Source organism: Schistocerca nitens, chromosome 11 (genome assembly GCF_023898315.1).
Source record: "Schistocerca nitens isolate TAMUIC-IGC-003100 chromosome 11, iqSchNite1.1, whole genome shotgun sequence".
Lineage (NCBI taxonomy): Eukaryota > Metazoa > Arthropoda > Insecta > Orthoptera > Acrididae > Schistocerca > Schistocerca nitens.
The window spans coordinates 26,628,265-26,652,012 of NC_064624.1; the positions used below are offsets into that span (position 1 = coordinate 26,628,265).

The 23,748-nt window shown below is 39.5% G+C and overlaps 1 protein-coding gene across 6 annotated transcripts in view; it reads right to left on the reverse strand.

Moving 5' to 3' along the window:
• The window catches only part of LOC126213357 (zinc finger protein 93-like), a 90,469-nt gene extending 69,257 nt beyond the window's left edge, over nucleotides 1–21,212 (reverse strand). The window contains exons 1-5 of one of the 6 annotated variants that reach the window (XM_049941058.1): nucleotides 21,099–21,212; nucleotides 18,934–19,015; nucleotides 15,995–16,057; nucleotides 5,976–6,047; nucleotides 3,990–4,082 (exon numbers count right to left, since the gene is read on the reverse strand). In XM_049941058.1, coding sequence (XP_049797015.1) covers nucleotides 3,990–4,082; nucleotides 5,976–6,047; nucleotides 15,995–16,057; nucleotides 18,934–19,015; nucleotides 21,099–21,127 — 339 coding nt within the window. In that variant the 5' untranslated portion in view covers nucleotides 21,128–21,212. Of the gene's footprint in view, nucleotides 1–3,989; nucleotides 4,083–5,954; nucleotides 6,048–15,994; nucleotides 16,058–18,933; nucleotides 19,016–21,098 lie in introns of all 6 variants that reach the window. The other 5 variants (XM_049941057.1, XM_049941059.1, XM_049941061.1 and 2 more) reach the window with 5 other exon arrangements.
• Nucleotides 21,213–23,748: the final 2,536 nt, after the last annotated feature.

Below are 23,748 nucleotides of genomic sequence, written 5' to 3' on the forward strand. Positions count from 1 at the left end.
GCTCCTACACAAGGGGGCGCACCCGCCTTAGGTGATTGTTCACACCTCAGGTCATACCTCCCGAACACATGACAGAGGGACCAACGGGCAATCTGAGAAGGTTACCGCTCAGTCAGTCACCCCTCCCTGGGCCTGGCTTGTATCAGGGGGTACGTGTGAACCCTACCTGTCAACCCGGGGCTGGGAATTACGTGTTACCCAGTCACCTTTTACATGTTAGACATGTGGTCTAGCCTTCAGGAGCGCACAGGGAAGAAGAAGAAGAAGAAGAAGAAGTAGAAGAAGAAGAAGAAAAGAGAGAATCCTCAAACACCGAAGCAGAGGAACGGGAGGTGAAAGGAAACAAAGAAAGGAAACAAAGAAAGGAAAAAGGAGCCACAAAGAAAGTTGAGACTGTTTGCAGGTCAGCAACAGAATGCAGAACATTCCCTATGATACCCCAGACATGTTCCCCAAGGGAGAGGAAAAAGAATAGCAAGAGGATATACATGTAGCACAGAAGGTAAAAAGGGCTGCCAAAGGCTGGGGCTCTGTGGTAGCCAAGTATGAACCTGCCAAAGAGTGGCTAGGCCCCGGGAGGGGGAACAGTTTGAGAGACCCCACCAACAATTTTGTTTATTGAAGGTAAAGTTACTGTAATTGCCCTTATCCATAAAAGTAGAAACAATATTACTTCTTAATGAGTGAAAAATCCTATTGCAAGTGACTTAATTATATTTGTACTATTTGGAAAGTAAATGTTGAAATAGGACTAAGTCCACGTCCATTTCTGGTTTAATTTTGACTTTCATAACTTTTAGTGATCACATAATTCGTACATAATGAAGTAATTACTATTGAGAAGAAATAAGCTGTTAACTGTTTCTATGAGAACTTGCATATACTATACTGCTAGCATCACTGTACCACTTGTCTGATTATAGTAGAGTTCATTGCACTTCATTTGGGAAAAGTAATAGTAGCTTTCCTTTATCACAACTCTATACAGATTATATAAAAGTAATGTACAACATTAGTATGCCTAATTAGGCTGGTGACCATTTTTATTTCATTTAAGCAAACTTGGTTTCTTAAAAAATTTTCCAAATTTCAATCTTTAGCTTTCTGGTTTCTTCTGTAGCACTGAATTCAGGTTCAATAAGACAAACCCATTAGGTAATTCAAGGTCAGTTTTCCTTAAATCCTCCCAGAGGGTAACATTTACTGCATCATAATAACATGTTTGGTAATACACATTGTATGTTAATATAATACGCGATGCAGTATAGTGTTGTACGTTTTCAGATGTTCTGCTGTGAAATGTTCATCTGAATTTGATAATAATAATAATGGACAATACGCCATACCACTCTGCTGTGGTGGATCACGCTCTAACAACGAGGAGGCGAAAATTGAATATTTTGCTTTATGTACAAAGAAACATTCTATTAGATAAAGTTGAACTTGGCATGAATAAACCATAGTTAACGGATCTTGCACTGTAGAAGCCAAAACCTCCACAATACAAAGTCAACAAACCAGTTAACACTAAAGAGCATAATGCAATCAAGGCTTCTTCCATATCATGCTCATTTGAATCCAGCTGAGTATATATGGGCCCAGGTGAGAGGTACTGTGGCAGGAGACACCAAGAAGCTTGGGCTCATTGAGGTTGAAATGCAGAAAAAAAGAGCCATTGCAAACTTTACCCCACAGGAATGATACTGAGTTGCCAGCCATTCAAAGAAGGTAATTGAAGAGACATGGATTTATGAAGGACCAGATGGAACAGAGAGTCAGTTCAGTCAGCTCCAGTGCCAGTTTCAGTTCTGAGGGAGAAAGCGATGATTCTTCCTTTGGCATCACTTAACTTACACTGTAAATGTGAGTACGTATGAAAAATTCATTGATGTAACTGCTTCATTTAGTATTTTATTTCTTTATGGCCAAAGAATGTTTGCTTGGCAGCTGACTATAGGTCATAACCTAAGATGGGCATTGTGTTGTTGCTACCCCTTGGAAACTATGCTTCCCTGCACTCTTTCTTCACCAAATTTCCAAAAGTTGCAACTTCTTTTAAACACAATATAGTAGTTTACTGCCTCTGTATTTCTGTTTTGCACTGTTCATCTGATTATAGCTTAGACCTGTTAATAATACCATGTGTGTGACATGAGGCTAAACTATATAATTCAAAATTTATATGATAATCACTATTTCCCCAGTTCACTGTGACTAGTCTGTGTACATATTAGCACATTTAATAATTTTCCCTCTGTGTAAATCTTTTACCACAAACTCACAAATACAGAGACTCACTGACAAGGTAAGAGCCCAATGAATTTGCTTACAACACATTAATCGAAGATACTGAAATGCATAGTCTTCTTCAAACGATGTGAAACTTCTGATAGGAATATCAAAACTCTAGAAAAAGATAGATTGCTACTAATGTAAAGATAACATTTTAAGTTGCCGACAGGCAAAATTAAAAGAGATTTACATTTAAGCTTTTGGCCTCAGCCTTTATCAGAAAAAGAACTACTTTCCAATACATATAAAATTGAATTAAAAGTCAAATAGTACATTGCTCTAACACAACAGTTTAAGGCTCAAAGTTTTAGAGAAGTTCGATATACTGTGCATAAATAAAGTTTTGTATGCTAGTTACAAAATACAATAAGGATCACTGATTTGAGGATATCAAGAAGAAGCTAATTAATAAAGATTATAGTCAATAATGTGGTGCAGTTTAGTTGTAATCACTGTCATAGACACAGTACAGATATCTGACAGCCTCACAGGCATGGAATATGCCAGACTGGTGTCTACCACTGATGGTTTAGCTGAAATTATCTTCCGAGCACCCTGAACATCACAAAAATTCCAAATTGTTTCTTGGATTGAGCCCTTTTTTGACAACAATTATTTTGCTTGATGTTCAGATTCACAACTTCAGAGCCATCATATTATCGTCTTCAATTAGTGAATCTCACTAAAGTGTCTAAGGCTTCCATAGTGTCAATCCCAGAGATGTTAGCTGCAGACATTTTGCCATAATCACTGTCAACTTCTGGTGCCTCCTGTGACTTCAAAACACTTTTATAATATCAAATCATCCACTCTCCTTCGGTAACTGAATTTCTACCTATGTCAATCCATTTTAATTTCACCTGAAAAAGCACTCACTTCATTGGTAAACACAGAATTTATCATTTGTACAATTTCAGAGCGATCAACTGTAAACTACTCGTCATTTAAATTGCTTTCCATCTCTGTTTCTTCAATCATTTTCGACCATAGTTCACTCATAATACTGTTTTGGTTCTCACTTTTTTCCAGTCTGCTTATGATGACCAATTTTTTTGTGGCTTGTCAACATCACGTTTCTGTTTTGCAGCTTTAGGTGCACTTTTGCTCTGTTTGGAAATTTTTCACTGTACATACAAACATTTTACTGTGATGTAGTCTAACTGACAGTCATACAAGTAGCTGAATATTAACACAGCACAATGACTTCATTAAATAATTAAAATACCACAGCACTGATGCAAACATAAGTACTGTAAACTTAGGTTTAGTGAATGAAGGATCACTGATACTGACAAAGCCAGTAATGCAACTGGCTTATCTTGGCAAGACTACAATCACACAGTTAGGCAAACAATTGTTGCTGAAAAGGTGTCACGCCATGGCAAAATACCTTACGCATGTTGGACTATTGGGTCCGCTGGATTATAGAGTGCTGAATTATCATGATCTTACTGTAACTGATATCAACCTGCGACAGTGAAAATATGATTACATATATTGTTACAGCTCTGCTGAAATTCTACTCATAACAGTCAGCAAATTACTGACAATAACTGAAGTGGAATAATACAGTACTGCAAAACTTCTAAGGGGTATAAACGATGCTAATTTCACTGTAATGCATTCTTTGTATTCCACAGTTACCAAATGACATTTTTATTTCATATGCAATCCATCTGTAAAATGTGAATACTTACAAAAGTCTCAATTTCTTCTGCTCCTAAATTTAGTACTGAATCCTCCTTAATATGATCAGTGGACCCCGAGGCTATAAATGGATCTTCCAGATACTGACAAAAGAAAACAAAACCTCTCATTATGTATATACAACATAGCTCTAAATATTTCATTATGAAGATCTTCATACTTTTCAGTGACTCATCTCTTATTCAAAGAGTAATTTAATAAAGCTAATTTTCTAATCAGACATTTTAGTATCATACACTGTTGAGCAGACTCATCAAACCGTCTGTTTTGTAGTGTGTTGATCCATATCTGCAACACACTACAGCAACATTTCTGGATAGCAGAGATTTGACAATTTCTTGGTAGGTTTCTGCAGGTATATGGCACTAGATTTGCTAGAATTTAGCTCATGCAAATCCCTTGAATTACTGGCTGTTGGTTTGTGGGTTCAGATTGGCATGTGCTCCACAGATGCACATCAGGTGGATTTGATGGGCAAGTCATGAATGTGCATTCACTGTAATACTCTTCAAATCACTGCGGCATGATTCTGGCCTGGTGAAATTGACAATTACCCAGCTGGAAATATGTGATTGCCATTAGGAAAAACAAAGCATCAAGGGAACCATGCTCACACAATTCACAGTAATCATAACGTATTTGGTTACTACTAGAGGTTCAATGGTACCCAAGGCAAATGTTTCCTTTAGTATAATCATACCCCAACGGCCCTGCGTACACAGCACTGCGCATTCACTCTCATGGTGGGCAGTAGCTATAATGTTTGCCTTATCCGTGTATATCCAAATGATGCTGTGCTGTACTGGTCAAAGGTTAGGAGGAGTTAGATTAGGAAACGATATACTTAAAGTAGTAGATGAGTTTTGCTACTTTGGTAGCAAAATAACTGAGAATGGCAAGAAAAGCGTTTCTCAAGAAGAAATATTTGTTAACATTGAACACACACTCAAGTGTTAGAAAGTCTTTTCTGGAGGTATTTATCTGGAGCGTAGCCATGTATGGAAGTGAAAGAGGGAAGATAAACTGTTTAGACAAGAAGAGAATATGAGCTTTTGAAATGTGGTACAATAGAAGAATGAAGATCATATTAGTAGATCACAGAACTAATGAAGATGTACTGACTCGTATTGGGGAGAAAAGAAATTTAAGGGACAACTTGACTAAAAAAGGGATTGGTTGATAGGATGCATTCTGAGACATCAAGGGATTACCAATTTAGTACTGGAAGGAAGTGTAGGCAGGGGATGGAGGGGAGGAGGTGGGCTAAAAATTGTAAAGGGAGACCCAGAGATAAATACAGTAAAAAGGATTCAGGATTCAGATGGATGTAGGTTGCATCAGTTGTTCTATAATGAACAGGGTTACACAGGATAGAGTAGCTTGTAGAGCTGGGTTCAAAGCAGTCTTTTGACATACCACCACCACCACCACCACCACGGATAACATGTAACACACAAGGGTAATGAGAGTCATGGTAACTCTACAAAAATACTAAAAATTACTGATATTGTAGGTTAGAATGGCTCTCCATCTATGATTTTTTAACTATATGCAGCCATATGCTGAAGATTAGATGGGTAGATCACATAACTAATGAGGAAGTATTGAATAGGATTGAGGAGAAGAGAAGTTTGTGGCACAACTTGACCAGAACAAGGGATCGGTTGGTAGGACATGTTCTGAGGCATCAAGGGATCACCAATTTAGTATTGGAGGGCATCGTGGAGGGTAAAAATCGTAAGGGGAGACCAAGAGATGAATACACTAAGCAGATTCAGAAGGATGTAGGTTGCAGTAGGTACTGGGAGATGAAGAAGCTTGCACAGGATAGAGTAGCATGGAGAGCTGCATCAAACCAGTCTCAGGACTGAAGACCACAACAACATGCAGCCATTACATCCCATGATTGTCTTGCTGTACCTCAAGCATAAAATAACACTGATTTGAAAACTTACACTATGTTCAGAGAGACTCACATTCAATTTCAGTCCTGGATCTTCCTTTGTGTTGTAAAATGGAGCCTCAATTTTTAATGGATCTTGAAGTAACTGGAAAAGGAGAATAATTACCCATTTAAAGCTTGCACATAAAACTCTGTAACAACTGTATGACTATTAAGAGAGATGGAGAGGTTTGTCTTTAACCACACCTCACATAGAAAATTAAATTGCTAAAAAAGCAGTAATCATCCAAATAGAATAAATTTTCATTCTGCAGCAGAGTGTGCATTGATTTTAAACTCCCTGGCAGATTAACACTGTGTGCAGGACTCTTACTCAAAAGTAAGACCTTTCCCTTTCACAGGCAGGTGCACTATCAGTAGAGCACTTGCCTGTAGAAGGCAGGCAAAGGTTCTAGGTTTCTTAACTTGCATGCATTACACTTCATGATTTGGATTGCTCCCTGGACTGTTTATATATGCTTAAGACAACTTTTGCTATGGTCTAGACTTTGGCTCCTGTTAGCAGTCTACTTTGTCAAGAAGATGAAAACATGCTCTTTAATTACAGTGAACAGCTGAAAGTAGCCAACAGTGCGGAATGAAACATTTAGTTTCAAATAAATTGACTGCCTCTGTGGAAAGGATCAATAAAAGCCAAAATTTCTTTAGCAAACCAACATAAACAGCTTCACTGTTCTGCAAGGTGATTAATGTTTGACTGCCAAAATGCTGAAATAAAATAAAATGAGAAAACTAAAATCAATATGATATTTTAGACTTCCATAATTATGTGAATGCATTGTAATTCATTTCATAGCTCCTGGCCAAAGAAATTCATTTTGTTTCCATTTAATGTGAGAGCTGTAAATGAAGAAGAAACAGCAAAATCACCCTGGCAGCTTCGGTGTGCCAGAAAAACTTTTCAAGTAGCTAGAAGCAGGAAAAAGTACAGCTCCTACATGAATAAACTGAGCATGTGCATGAGCCCACTCGCAACCACTCACTCGAACCTAACAGTCACACTGATTGGAAGCTGTTTGTTATTATGTTATGTTACATAGTCTTCATCCTGAAGCTTTTGACGCATTTTGCTGTTGGCAGACACTTGCTTGTACACTGTGTTTGTGTTGTTGTTGTTGTTGATGTTGTTGTAAATGGCACATTTCCTTTGCAATGTTTTATTTTGGTTTTATCCTCTTGTTTATGTTTTATTGCTACAGTATTATTCTGCTGCAGCAGGATGCTGTAAAATCCTTTGTTAGAGCATCAGTTCTTACCAGTCTTAATTACAAAAATTTAACTGAGAACTAAAACAATGAAATATTTCCATAGTCCTAAAAAATTCCTAGGTTTCCCCAGATGAAAAAATTCCAGGATTTCTACATCTACATCTACATCCATACTCCGCAAGCCACCTGACGGTGTGTGGCGGAGGGTACCTTCAGTACCTCTATCGGTTCTCCCTTCTATTCCAGTCTCGTATTGTTCGTGGAAAGAAGGATTGTCGGTATGCCTCTGTGTGGGCTCTAATCTCTCTGATTTTATCCTCATGGTCTCTTCGCGAGATATACGTAGGTGGGAGCAATATACTGCTTGACTCTTCGGTGAAGGTATGTTCTCGAAACTTTGACAAAAGCCCGTACCGAGCTACTGAGCGTCTCTCCTGCAGAGTCTTCCACTGGAGTTTATCTATCATCTCCGTAACGCTTTCGCGATTACTAAATGATCCTGTAACGAAGCGCGCTGCTCTCCGCTGGATCTTCTCTATATCTTCTATCAACCCTATCTGGTACGGATCCCACACTGCTGAGCAGTATTCAAGCAGTGGGCGAACAAGTGTACTGTAACCTACTTCCTTTGTTTTCGGATTGCATTTCCTTAGGATTCTTCCAATGAATCTCAGTCTGCCATCTGCTTTACCGACGATCAACATTATATGATCATTCCATTTTAAATCACTCCTAATGCGTACTCTCAGATAATTTATGGTATTAACTGCTTCCAGTTGCTGACCTGCTATTTTGTAGCTAAATGATAAAGGATCTATCTTTCTGTGTATTCGCAGCACATTACACTTGTCTACATTGAGATTCAATTGCCATTCCCTGCACCATGCGTCAATTCGCTGCAGATCCTCCTGCATTTCAGTACAATTTTCCATTGTTACAACCTCTCGATACACCACAGCATCATCCGCAAAAAGCCTCAGTGAACTTCCGATGTCATCCACCAGGTCATTTATGTATATTGTGAACAGCAACGGGCCTATGACACTCCCCTGCGGCACACCTGAAATCACTCTTACTTCGGAAGACTTCTCTCCATTGAGAATAACATGCTGCGTCCTGTTATCTAGGAACTCCTCAATCCAATCACACAATTGGTCTGATAGTCCATATGCTCTTACTTTGTTCATTAAACGACAGTTTTCCCAGAGTGTATACATCCTGTATAATATAACTGGCAGAATTTCAAGCCTTGCATGGAACACTTGCTGTGTGAAAATGTTCTGATCACATCACAAGTGCCATACAGTTTGAGTCTGATGGTGTAGCTGTCAGCTTATGGGCTTCAGACCTGCCAGTTCTCTGTCAGGGTTGGTTCCTTAGCCATTACCAAGGTGAGAACAAAAGTAAAGTATGATTTTTATAGGATGGGACCTCTTTAAATCTAAAAACAGTGCTGAGCAATACAGCAGTACAACAGGTCAGCTATTTTAACTATCTGAAATGTGATATCACATACTAACATGACAAAGATACAGGTAAGAAAGTAACAAAATTTGGAAACTACATGTAAAAGCAAACAGGTACTTTAGAAAAAAGACAGAGAAAATAACATGAAGGAAGTTTTAGAAAATGATGACCATCCCCACATTACCCTGTGGAGGCGAATCATTAGTCATTTACAAATGACAAGGCAGTAAGATCCAGGCAGTGCAATGGGATTCTTTACACCCACAAATGGCTGTATGAGAGAAGACATTATGACAGAATTTAAATGTTTAACACACAAAACAAAATTGATGACAAAGAGGAAAACTGAATCAATATCTTGACACAATGAACAGTGGCAGACAATATTACAACATCAGAGATTATAGCCCAGTAGGTTGACGAAGCTGGGGAAGGCCAAGGAAGAGTGAAGGCCTAATACTCAATGCACAAAAGAAGAAGTTGTTTATAGTGCATTTAAAATTAGTTGTGACTTTTGACAATTCAGTATGGAGCGAGTGGAGGGGCACATAGTTGCTAGCATGGATGATATCAGCAGGCAAAGGTAATGTCAGGCCTGCTTGGCACATAACCTGTCAGCTGCACGTCTGGTTGATCTGTAATCTTTCTCACACATCTTATAGCTTCATTTGTCAACTTTATGATTAATTCCCAATCATTTCAAGAAAGGTCATAGTTATTATGATATTTCAGTGTAAGCTAAATTACTGCAAGAAATTCTTAAAGTTTGCAAACAAACATAGGGGTACTATGAATTTGCATTTGATTTGTGTTAGGTCATATTATGCTGCATATGAAATTTAGATAACATATTGAATTATTCTTTAAACCTCTGAGAAATTGCTATTTATCTCCAATGTCAAGTAAATGGAATGTTAGTAAAGGTCTCCATCACCAACGCACATGCCAGTAAAAAATCCAGAATGAAATATTCATAAATCCCTCATATCTCATAAATGGTCACCCCCTCAGGAGACACCACGTTAATGAAACACCATCCATGTGGGCGAGGGGGTTTGTGTGATCCAATGAAGTGGAGGGCTATACCAGCAGTAGTGTAACTACAAGCAGGGCCTCCCAAGCTGGACAGATCTCCATAGAGGATGCAGATGAAGTGTGTCTCACAATGTCCCGCCTAGTGTCCTGCTCTATTCTATCATGGCCCATCCTATACTCTCACTTCCTTTCCTTTTCCTCCCTGTGATTGTGTGGCAGCAGGCACAGCCCCCTAATGTGGACAACAAAAGATCCTTGGAAACCATGACAACATTGATGCACATAGGCCTTACTGCAAAGGGATGGACAGCATTCTTTAGTTCTGCTGAAGACAAGCTATCTAGGGGGTAATGTCCTGAAATAAAACCTTGGCAGGTGTCCAGGCCATGAGGTGGCAGCCCCACCTGGACACTCAGGTGCTGTGGGCTGGTAACCCACACCACCAAAAAACACGCATCACAGAAACTAACAGGAGAAACAGCCAGATGGATCTTAAGGATATGACCTTTGGCTGAAAAGGAAAACCCATATTGGTTTTTGGAATGTAAGGATGTTGAGAGAGGCAGGGAGGCTAAGAGAGGTTGAAAACCAGATGGAGAACTACCGACTAGATATATTGGGACTAAGTGAAATAAGGTGGAATCTGGGGAATTACAAACACAAATTGGTGGACTGCTGCTGTACGCGGGTCAGACAGGTGAGGACGTGATGTGTAGGAATGGTGTAGGGCTCTTACTGTCTAAAAGCAGCAAGAAGAGCTTACTGGAGTGGAAACCAGTCTCAGAACGGATAATAACCGCATGCTTTAAAACAAATGTGTGATATGTCACATTAATTCAATGCTAGACACCTAATAAAATAGCTAAAGGAGAATTAAAAGATGCATTTTATACAGAGCTTAATGGAGTCCTTAGACAAACAAATTCTAGGGGCCTAAAAATTTTAATGGGTGACTTGAACACAAAAGCTGGTTCAGAAAATGAAGAGCTTTAACATATCATGGGTGTGTACGGTGCTGGGATAAGGAATGTAAAGGGTGAACTGCTGATAGACACATGCACTGAACATGACCTAGTCATTGGAGGCACAGTGTTTCCACATCGTAACTGCCATAAGAAAACGTAAGCCTCTCCAGACCATGTTACCGAAAATCAAATAGACCACATAGTCATAAGCTGCAAGTTCCAATACTCTCCGTTAGATGTCAGAAACAGAAGAGGAGCGGACGTTGGAAGTGACCACCACCTAGTTTTGGCAGAATTCAGACTGAAAAAAGAGGCAAACAGAACCAAGCTCAGTCACAGGAGCAAGAAAACAGATCTAGCAAGGCTAAAAGACCAACAGATCAAAGAATCATTTGCCCTTGAACTACAAAACAGATTCCAGATCCTCTCTGAAGAAAACTTTATGGAAGAGGGAATTGAAACATGTTGGGGAAAAAAATCAAAGACAGTTATTTAGATGTGATAGAAAAAATCATAGGATGTAAGGCACATCAATGGAAGGAATGGACCTCCAATGCTACATCAGATGAGATCAGCCACTGGAAAGAACTAAAACTTAAGTTAAATCTTTGTCTGACAAGAGTGCAAAAGAGCGAAGCGCATAAAGAATACACAGAGAGATAAAAGGAAATGGAAAGATGAGCAACCAAAATTAGTAGAAGAGGCAGCAAAACAAGGAAATATTAAAGGGTTCTACAATACAACCAAATGGTTGTCAATGAAGAACTTCAGACACGAAGGACCAGTTAAGAACAAGGATGGGGTGATGCCTACCACTCAACAGGCACAGCTACAGAGATGGGAGGAGCACTTCAAGGAACTGTTAAATTTTGAGGACAACCAAGATGAACAGGTAAGAGATGTTCCAGAGTAAGTCGAAGAAGATCAAGATATAAATTTGCAGTGTCCCAAAATGGACAAAATTAGGGTTGCTTTGAAAACCATAAAGAATACAAAGGCTCCAGGTCTAGACAACATAGCATCAGAGCTCTTAAAAGCTGATATTGAACGTACTGTTAAGATGCTCTATCCCTTGATGAAGCATATTTGGTTTGAAGAGAAATCTCCAAAGGAGTGGAAAAATGGTTTGGTCATAAAGCTCCCAAGAAAGGGAAATTCGTCAGACTGTAGCAACTGGCATGGTATTACATTGTTGTCAGTGCCAGTAACATCATCACCAGAATTATTTTAAACAGAATTAAAGAGTCTCTTGAAAAGTGACTGCGTAAAGAACAGGCCAGTTTTAGGGCACAACACAGTTGTATTGATCTTATTAACACTCTTAGGATAATTTTAAAGCAAAGTGAAATATTCCAAGCAACCATGTACCTGGCATTCCTTGATTTTCAAAAGGCCTTCGATTCCATGAAACACAAAGTGCTCTGGCAGGTGTTGCAGAAGTATGGGATACCACAGAAGATCTTAAACATCATAAAAGATCTATATGATGGTTACAAACATTGCATACTCCACAAGGGAAATGTGACAGAGCCCATGAAAGTAATAACTGGAGTCCAGCAGGGTTGCATTTTATCACCAACACTTTTTCTACTTGTTCTAGACTCAGTTATGTGAAGAGTCACAGCAGGCAGGAGACGAGAAATCCAGTGGGAGATCCATGAATGTCTAGAGAATTTGGATTTTGCAGACAACATAGTTACACTAGCCTAGCTGACGGATATGCAAGCTACATTAAACTTGCTGAAAGAAGAAGCAGAGACTGCTGGCCTCAAGATAAATACAGGCAAAACAAAGGAAATGAGAGTAAATTCAGGGAACATCAGAGGTGCCACTGTTAATAGAGGAGCAGTGGGTGGAGACTGTCAACTCATTCCTGTATCTTGATTGTATAGTGATGGAATATGGTGGAGCTGGAGATGACATGAAAAACCACATTAAAAAGGCAAATACATACAATTGTATCCAATACAGAAAAACAGAAATATCACGTACAAAACAAAAATCCGTATTTTTAATACAAATGAGAAGGCTGTCCTTGTGTATGCCAGTGAAAGCAGGAAAATGGATAAGGTTAATAAATAGATGTCTCTGACACATCATGAATATCTGGTGGCCAGAAAAAATATGTAATGTGGAGCTCTGGCGAATAACAAACCGAATACCTATAGAAGACCAGATGCGAGAAAGTGGTGTTGGTTGGGGCACACCTTGAGATGGAACCATCGAGAAAAAAGCATTGGAATGGAATCCCCAGGGAACAAGGAAGAGAGGAAGACCTAAGGGCACATGGAAGAGGACAATGGAAGGGGAAGCAAAAAGAGTCGGCAAAACCTGGGCAAAATTGAGGCAAATGGCCAAATACAGAGACAGATGGCGAGTTCTCCTGGATGGGGCCATAGGGGCCAAAAGAATTAAATCAAGTCAGTCATAAATGGTCTGAGATATTAAAACAAGCTTGGGAAATGATAGCATGCAAAAAGGAGAGTATTTTACCATATGGTTAATATCTGAAATTGCCATATATACTGACATAAGTGAAGAAGCTGCACATTTACTTTTATACTGAGAACTGGCTTTCTTGTAACTACTGATATGTCTCGCCCTCAGTTGCTTGGTTTATAACACACCGTTTTAGGATTCTGTTACCATTTCAATTGCCTTACAATGTTAGTGAGATGTGTATCTGTAAACTATACTGTGTTTAGGCAAAAGAAGCAGATGTTAACACAGCAACAAGAGAAGTACCATATTTCTCAAAACTCGTCACGGTCCATGAATCCAGCTCTCCTCAACTACATTCTTGATATGCCTGATAACGTGAGACCAGTCCGATATAACATTTGCAGTGACTTCTCTTGTCAACATTTCAACATCACCGAGTATAAATTTCTTGTTGTTTTTTGGCCACATTACTTTTCACCTATGACCATATATTCCCAGCCGGATTTAAATGAGCATAATATGGAGAAAGCCTGATTAAACAATGCCCAAACATTAGCCAGTTCACTGACCTGTTAGCATGGAGTTTCTGGCTAGTACGGTACTGAAAGTTCCATGAAGTCTACCTTACACAAGATGGGTTCAACTTTATCCACTCGAATATTTCTTTGTACCCTGAGAAAAATAGCTGCTTTCCTCTGCTGTATTGCTGGGACTTTACCCATCCCAACTGAATGGTATTGTGCATTGTCCATTACTACTGTCGAATTTGGAGGAAAATTTTGCAGCAGAACACTTCACAGCTGGTGAACGAGTTCTTGGGTGATCACTTTTACTGTGAATCTCATGTTCAGACATGCTGCAATGTTATTATTAATGCAATGACAGCACGGAACACTTGTTTACAATACCTGACAGCTGTAAAACACTTCACTGCCAGAAAGTATCAATTTACAATGAGAGGAAATAAATGTAGGTGCCTCTGATGCGTGACACCACATGGTACTGTTTACCCATGGTGTGGCACCATGGGCGCTTTACCAGCCAAACAGCTAACCATTGGTGCTACCTAGGCAATGGCACACAGTGAGCCAAACATCAAAAGTTGCAACTGTTTTTAAATGCACTATACTGTAAACTGTGTATGATCCAAATAACATTGGCTTTAGGGACCAACTGAATGAGGCATTGCAGTTGTTAAGAACTCATATTCTGGAGGATGGAGTTTGCTCCATCTGTCCATCTTTCTTTAGGTTTTCCTAATGGAGGAAATGATAAATGTAGAAATGAAAAAAAAAAGAGTAAAAATATTTAATGAAGGAAAACACAGAAATGAAAAAAGAATAAAGTAAATTTAATGAAGGCAAACAGAATTGCTCCGCAATTTAAGTAAATACCTTGATAACAAGGATAATGAAACAAATTGAAGTACATGACACTGCAAGGGTTTATTAAAATGTAGAAGAGGGGACAAAGAAAAGAAGCCTACAATGGCGCTGTAATTTTAATGGTAGATAATACTTAGATGTAAAATATGAAAACTGCCACATTGTTGTAAAAGTGGGTATTATATAGCATCATGTTGATTCAGATGGTGATGTGAATGATAAGAGTGTTGAGAAGGGTCAAGATTCACTTTGGGTTTCTGGACATAATGTAGTATTTTCAAGCAAAAGCATTCATATCTTGAATCGTACTTTGTCATCATTTTCACAGTATATGATGAAGTCTCATTCTTGCGCTGCCCACTAATCAAACCTCCCATGAGAATGACAACTGATTCAGTCAGAGAAGTATCTGTGGATAGTTTACTCATCAAGGCAACTGGTCAAATACATAGGAAATCACTGTTCAGGTCCAGGGCATTGCAGCAACTATCATGCATCATTTTATTTAGACATCAACACAATGACGCGTAGTTCTTATTTTTGTTTGTATATACAAGAGTGTGCTAAAAAGTAATGCCTCCAACTTTTTAATTCTGTTTGCAGTATCGGTCGAGACACTACATGTCACATATATTACTCGACTGAGTAATGTGCACAGGTTTTTTCATTCTGCTGACCAAATTGGAACCATCTGCTGCTAGAGGGCTCTGGATTGTAGCATGTAACATGAACATGTGTAGCTTAACTAAGTTGGTGCGTGAGGAGCAGCGTACTGTGATCAAGTTTCAAATTCAAAGAGTCTGCCCATACATGCACCACCCTGTCCTTCAGCATGACAATGCCAGACCAGACATGAGGGTTGCAATGTCTGCAACAATCCGACAGCTTGGGTTCGCTGTCATCAATTATCCTCCATATACTCCTGACTTGGCCGCCTCCAATTTTCATCTGTTTCCAAATCTAAAGAATACCTTCGAGGACTTCCATTAGATAGTGACTGAAGCAGTGAAAGCAGAGGTGAGGTTGTGGCTCTGTCAACGAAGTCATTGTCAGTATCAATGAACTGGTCTCTCAGCAAGAGAAATGTATTTATTGTGTGTGTGACTACGTTGAGAAATAAATACGTCAACATGAGGAATAAAGACATAAAATATTAACAAAGCTTGTTTTATTTGAAAAGCTTTAACAGTTTCTGCATAAAAAATGTGGAGGCATTACTTTTTACCATGTCCTTGTACAAGACAATAATTCTACTAATGTAGATATTAAAACTATTGTTCCTGTACAAAGACAATACTTCAACCTATATAGAGCAATGCCTAAAAAATACTATATTTAGGCTTTTGTGCCATATTTGACAATAGTGGGCAAATTATGATATTGTGAGTCAGTCATAATTACTAGCATATCTGCACAAACCTTGACAATAATGCTCAGTTATATTGCTTACCTCTTCATTTACATTCCCCACAACTGTGAAATAACAAATCAGTGATTAATTCCATTCCGTCACAAAAATTCTAGAATTACCTCTTGATTCCCAGTCTCCTGTGGTTCTTCCTTTATTTTCACACTACAGGGGTATACCTGGACCTGTGGTGAGAGTAACACAAAGCAAAATGAGTACATTTAAAAAGTCATGATCTCCACACACTGTTAGCAACTTTCATGACTTCTATGCCACAATTAAAGTACTTTTCATGAATAATTAACACTACATAATTTAGCAACAACTATCATTTTATTGCCAGTTCTCAGTGTATGTTCTTTCGTGCGACAGTAATTCTGGTTGATGCAAAACTGATTTGTTTTATTTCAATTAGAGAGAAAATAAAATTATGTGAATGACAACATTATTTTCTAGATATTACTCACTACAGAACTACTCTAAAAATAAATTCTTACTGAGTGATGAAATACCAACAGCTTTTTCATACAGCACTGAGTTATTGAAAAACACTCTTATACAATGTAAGTAGTGTAAAAGATAAATGTCATGTGTATATTTGTTTCTGTAGTTACTCCAAATAGGAGTGGCAAAAGATCATCATCACAGAAATTGTAGGTTTTATTGCATCACAAATTATTCAACTTGCTCATGATTCACTACCTACAGCAGACACAATACCATTTAAAGAATAAAAATGTGCAAGATAATCCTCGAGTTTTCACATCAATGAAGAGAGGTTAAATATAATGAAGAGAAGTGAAATATAATCAAGGTGAAAAGGTTGAAAGCTGGACAACACACATCTCTGTACTGTTGTTCTTAAGCCAGGCTTACAATAAATGTGAAGTCTAGCTTCACTCAATGCAGACTGTCTGCTATGCTGTCAACAAACGCACATAATCTGCCAACACAATTTTTGCAAATCCGATCTATGGAGCATGTTCTTGCATTTGTATCATTACCAATTCTGCAGAAACATTCAAGATGAGGGAGGCAATGGAAGCAACAAATATTTTACAGTGCAACAAAAAGGTTGGGTCAAACTAAGTTACATTATTTACAACAAAAATTCCTTAATATTTCTGTAACATCCTTGCAATTTAACAAATGTCATTTATCATGAAGAAAGAAAAAAAACCACATCAATACTGAATGTACAACCTCTTAGTTTTGCCACAACTTTGCTCCCATCACAAATATACACACTGGAATATATCAGGATGCATGTACACTGTGTTCTAAAAATTAATTAATGTGAACTAAAGACACAAATCACAATTTTCTGCCATGAGTCTTATTGACACTTGGTTTACATATTCAGAGACAAGTGCTAATGCAAAAAAAATATTATATGAAACTAACTTCTTAAACCAGTGTTCACAGTAAATGTCTCTTCAAACTTCTTTCAAGGTAACTATGAGAATTTGACTGAGCACTGGTAGACCGATTACGTCATTAACACAGCAGAAATACAAGCCTTAAGAAATTAGCAACAGATAACTTCACTAACCACTTGCAAATATCAGAAAAATGAAAACTGAATAACTATCAGGAGTTTGAGTGTGATTAACACCTTCAGATGTATTGAAAACCTGAAAATACTGGACTACGGTAGGAAAGCAAGGGTTTTCATCAATGGCACAAATGTAGCTATGGAAAAAGATTGTTATAAAAACTTCATTGGGTTTCCCAACCCACAATTAGACTTTCACCTCCCTACTTAACCTAGGCCTTAGGCTATGCTGCAACTCTATAACCACAACAGGTATAGTATAGCACTCAATGCAAATTCATTGCTTTCCTCAAGTGATCATCATCTCCACTAGCCCTATACAGGTATAGCAAAAAGACAATCTATGACACCACTCAAGTAGTGACATAAACAAGGAAATACGGAAGCGTCCGATCCCGCCCGTCTGCTTTGACCCATGACGTCACAAATATGGCGGAAACAAAAACAAACACACACACTTTCCACAAGAAGCCTAATGACACTAAAGGGACAAGCACTGGAAATGAGGTGTTTTGGGTGGGGGGCAAACTAAATATAAACAAATTTAGACACCTTGCGTAGCTACAACGTGTAAGTGAAGACAGCCATGCATGAATACCCACCCACCTCCCCAGGGGTCGTAACCCCTGCAACCCATAGAAGATAAAGATGCTCCAGTAGCTGATTAGTGATTTTTGTCTTTTTTTTAAAAAAAATGTCACAGGATAGAACGAACAGATCAGAAAGATAAATATAATAAACTAAAACAGAAATTGGAGGAAACACATAATTAAAATAAGTAATAAGTGTTTTTAAATTAAAAAAAAAAATCTCACGAGATAGAACGAACGGATCAGAAAAGTAAATAAAATAAGATAAAACAGAACTGGAGACAGCCACACTCAAACCAAACTCTGCGCCTTCATGACGTCACATGCGACAACACCCTTACGTCACGGGGCAAAGCCGACGCGTGGGATGGGACGCTTCTGTCGACCCCATAAACAAAACAGACAACCACAGTCTACAACAGGAACATACAAATACAAGATCCCAGGTGCCATCTATGTAACCTATGATACACTTTTAAAAAATTACACTTATAGCTCATACTGATCACTAGTAAGTGCACAGTAAGTTGGTGCACCGGGTGATGGCAATGTGGTCACTTGTTGAAATATTGTGCTCATTGGAAATGACATCCAGCCAATGACTATTTTTATCATAATAGTTCAATTTTATATAAATATATTATAACTGCCAATAAGCAGTGCATTACAAATTTGTCTAAATTTACAAAAATTAAATTCAAACCCTCCCCTGCATCATTTGTGAATTTTAACACACATTATAATCTATGCATAGTGCTGTAAATGTTGAGTTTAAACTTAAAAACTCACTGGAGATTTTATTGCACTTAATTCCTCATACTTTCAGCAAAATGGCATGAATTCTGTTTATTCACACAACATACTGCACACTGAAATTAATGAAACAACAGTAAAAAAATACTAAGAAACTACTTACAATGGAACCTGGTGAACCTGATATCTCACTTGTTTCCTCTTTTATCCAAATAGTTTTTTCATGGTCCATTACTGCAGTCAGGCTGTAGGAAAGACAAGGAACCAGATAATAAAAGTCACATTCAATTTCCATTGTTAATGTGAGATACAGCTGAAAGGCAGCAGATGAACCACTAAACTATAAATAAATTAAAATTAGGTGAAGAAAAGAGTCTAATGTCAAGAACTGATTTACAATTCTCTCATAATGAAGTGTCATAACATATAACCTCAAAATGATAGAAAGTCATGTTTTGCAAAATCCATCCCACAGAAAAAAATGCTAGACTGACTGATACTGTTTGTGTCTGTCATTGGTTTAAGGTATACTCTACTACTGTGAGCATTATTTGAGTGGTGTCTTGCTTTTTCCCAGAGGAACTCTAACTAGGCGTACAGCATTATGAGCAATCAAAGCAACTAATGAATGGAAAGGATATTTTCTACAGAAAATAAGTAACTTACATCAACCACAATTTAAATTTGAAGAAAGATAAGTTGAAATAAAGCCTTCCATTTTTGGGATTTAGTTTGGGAATAACATAACGCAAATGATTATCCAAATGTGTTATAATCCTGTTCTCATCAATGTAAAATGGAATTTGCGGGTCTCAATCATGTATGTGGCACTTTCAGTACTTAATCTCTAAACTCAGACATTAGTCTGCAGTTTGTCTTCAGTTCCTCAGTATCATCTTGATGTGTACAAAATTAAAACCTAACTATAAGAAGTGTTCAGCAGCCTACAAACCATCATTTTGTCATTTGTTTAATTTGTGTTTTTGACACAGTTGCTCCTTTAAGGCTTTCCTTGTACAAGGCATTAATGAATACCCACAGTAGAGCAAATATTGCCATGCTGTTTTTTTTTTTTTTTTTTATCTATCCACTAAAGAAAATCACACATACTGTATTTTATACGAACTGTCGAAAATTTTTTTAAATGTCGTCTATTTTTAATATTGGTTAACTTTCTATTGCTAAACATATTTACTGGCTCTTCACCCTCTTAGCTGCAGACCCATGGTGAATGTTCTGTTACAGTCTGATGATGTGTAACGTTCTTTGTCAGTGAGAATTGCACTTACATAGTAGCTTTTTCCACACCAGCTAATTTCTTTCTACATCTATTTGCAACACAGCAGCATTACCCTTATACTAAACCACATTCATATACGCATGTTAACACAAACTCTTGTTGATGTATGATTTCCAGGTCTATGCAGCAGATCAAATAATAGGATACTAAAATGATTCTAAATAGCCACAACAAATTAATACATCTAACATCATCTTTTATCTGCAGATACCGGTACCCAATTCCTGAAAAGAGGTAGTAACTATGTGCACTAAAGAACTAACGAATACTGTAAAGTTACTCACGCTATTATCGGGAGAAGCATCGCATTACATCATAGCAAACGCTATTCTTATTCCTCGTCGTTCCTTCACAACAAATATTACATAACAACAGTGATACTGGTTAAGATAACGAAATAGTGAAAGTGAGCACTTCGCTGTCTTCGGTCGTCCTTCCCTCAAAAATTATAAATGACTAGCACCACAGCAATTATAAATGACTAGCACTTTCACTGGAGATCACAATATGTAGAAACTATTGAAAAAACGTCGAAAATACAAATCGTCTCTTTTGCAAAGTTACAGAGTATACATGTAGAGATTTTATCGGATGGGACAAAAAAACATGTACTTCACAGGCTACAAACGGCACATGAACTTTTCGTAATTGATGAACAGTATACGTAGAGTACTTAGCGCGCTCCAAAATACTGGTGGAAAAATTATTGATCTCTGACTATTGAGAAAAATTACAAGCTCATGGAAAACAAGCTGTTTGTTTTTAAAAACATAACCTAAAACAAGTACACACCAAATTCGCACGCAAGCCCAGACCATAAACAAATCCGGCAACGATAATTTAATCATGGGCGTTTGTATACACAACAAAGTAAATTCCAAATGTGCCGCAAAAGCCATTAAATTAATGCAATATTGAAACTATTGCCAGAGCAGCGTAACAAAAAACATGTAAAATGCTTCGTGTTATCCATGCAGTTACAAGAATAATAAAAATGTGATCGAATGAAACAACAAGTTTACTGTTACCTCTGCTTATCTATCTCCACGGTGTACATTTGTTAGTATGACACACAGTCTAACATTAACAGTCGCGACACTCACAGCTGTTAAAGTTGTTACCGTTTGACAGCTGGAGCGACACTAGCGCTCCAAGCGGCGAAAAAGATGCGTCGGCAGCATGTTATGCATCCCTTTCCTACGTGTTTGACGAAATATTTGATTTTTTTTTTTTTTTTTTTTGCCTACCAGAGTTTGTGTAATATTGGAAGACAACGATGTTTCTAAAAATGATTCTAACATAAGCGCAAGTAGGGATAAAAATCATGAACCAGGGGCAAGTTACGATACATTTGTGAAGAAACACTTGTAACTGTGGATAAAGCTGCAGCTTATCACATGGATATCAACCGAATACAAACACATAGATTCAGAACTCGCCCAAGTTCTTGTCAGCCTTCTGTCGCCTTACCGGAGCTAAACCTTCCCCCTACTATCTTCTTCTCCATGATGATCACCCCTTCCCTGACACCCTTAGTAAGGCCAATCACTTTGCATCCTACCTCTCCGATGTCTTTTCCATCCCCGATGATCCCTAGTTCGATTACTCCTTCTTCCCGGATGTCTGCGATGGAAGTGACACCTCTGTCCCTCCCCTCGCACCTGGTTTCCAGTACTTGGACAACATTGCACACAAGAAACTCAATGCCCCTATCACTACAGAGGATCTCATTGCTACACTCCGCACAAAACGCAACACCGCTCCTGGTCACGATCGTGTCACCTACCATCACCTTTGTGAAGCTCCTGTCTCTTTCCTCTCCACCCTGGCCAGGCTCTACAATGTAGTCCTGTCCACTGGTTACTACCCCGACCTGTAGAAAAACCTCCCGTATCCTGATGTTCCTTAAACCTGGTAAACCGCCGTCCGCCGTCTCCTCCTACCATCCCATCAGCCATACCTCGGTCTTCAGCAAGGTCCTGGAATCTATCCTCACTCGACACATACGCCAGCACCTCCACCAGCACCGCCTCCTTCCCATTACCCAGTGTGGCTTTCGGCCGTCCTTCTCTTCCGACGACCTTCTCCTTCACCTCACACATCTCCGTTCCGAACAGCTTAATTCCCGTCGCTCCGCAATCTTACTCTCCCTGGACCACGAACGTGCTTATGACCGCGTATGGCATTCCGGTCTCCTCTTCAAGCTCCAAACCTTTGCCCTTTCCATTAACTACGTCCGTCTGATCGGCTCCTTTCTCTCCCACCGTCCTTCCTACGTCACCATCCATAACACGGATTCCTACACCTTTTTTCCCTCCGCCGGTGTGCCCCAAGGCTCCATCCTCTCCCCCCTTCTGTACCTTTTGTATATGGCGGACATGCCGCCGCCGTCACCCCCCCCCCCCACCTTCTCCAGTTTGCCGATGACACCGCCTTCCTTGCCCTTGCCCCCACCCTGCAGTGCTCCCAACACCTTCTCCAGTCCCATCTTGACCGGTTCACCACTTGGTGCAACCAGTAGTTGCTCAAGGTCAATCCCTCCAAAACCCATTATTGTAAGCAAAACCACACCCTCCTTCCGCCTCCTTGATTTCTATCTCACCATCTAGGGCCATCATATCGCCCTCACCCCCACCCTTCAGTACCTTGGCGTCACCCTCGACCGTCGCCTCTCCTGGACCCCCCATTTCCAGACAATCCAAGCCAAGGCACGCTCCCGACTCCGTCTCCTCAAACTCCTTTCAGGCCGTACGTGGGATCTGGGCCCCTCCACCACACTCCACACCTATAAATACCTCATCTGCCCTATCCATTGTTACGCCCATCTGGCCTGGATCTCCGCCCCCCCCCATCTATCTTTTATAAATCCCTTCAAATCCTTGAACACCTTGCTCTCCGCCTCGCGTATCACATTCGTCTTCTCCCCTCCCCCACACGGATCCTGTATGATCTCATTCCGTTCCCCCACCTCCTCTTTTTCCTTGAAAGGATACGGATCCTGTACACTTTCCGTAAACTCGATCCTCCTCATCCGCTTGTCTCGCCCATCCTCTACCACCCCTGCCCGCTGCCGCGCCTATATTCCCATGTCCCACCCGGTCTCCATCTCTCCACCCTCCTTCCCCTCTCCCAAGGTGGCTACCGCCAGCTCCCCCTCACTGATGATGTCCTCCTCCCCTCCATCTACCCCTTCTATCAACTTTGATCCTCCCCCGCCCCACTTCCTGTGTCTTTTCCTTTAGGCACCCTCCCTCCCTTCTTTCTCCTTTTCCCTCCATCCCCCTTCCTCCACCCCTCTTCCCCTGGGCTTCCCCTCCCCGTTCCTCCCTTCCCCCTATCTCCCCTGCCCGTGGCATATCTGCTCTCCCCTCTCCCTCTCCCATCTCCCCCTCCTTCTCTCTTGGCAGGTCCCTGGACTCGTGCACACATAGTGAACATTCGCACGCTGGAGATCAATGCCTCGTGTTTCTGTGTGTGGTGTCGTATTGTGCTTAAGTGGTTCAGTGTTATTCATTTTGTGCACCTACATTCGCATGTGACAATTTTCATCTATGTATGTGTCGAAGTGTCTGAACAAATTTTATCTTGGACTCTACGCCCGTGAATGGCTCCATGTATTTTAAAACCTGTTTGTCTCCGTTTATATGTCCATCGTGTTTTTTCTCTAATTGTCTTCAT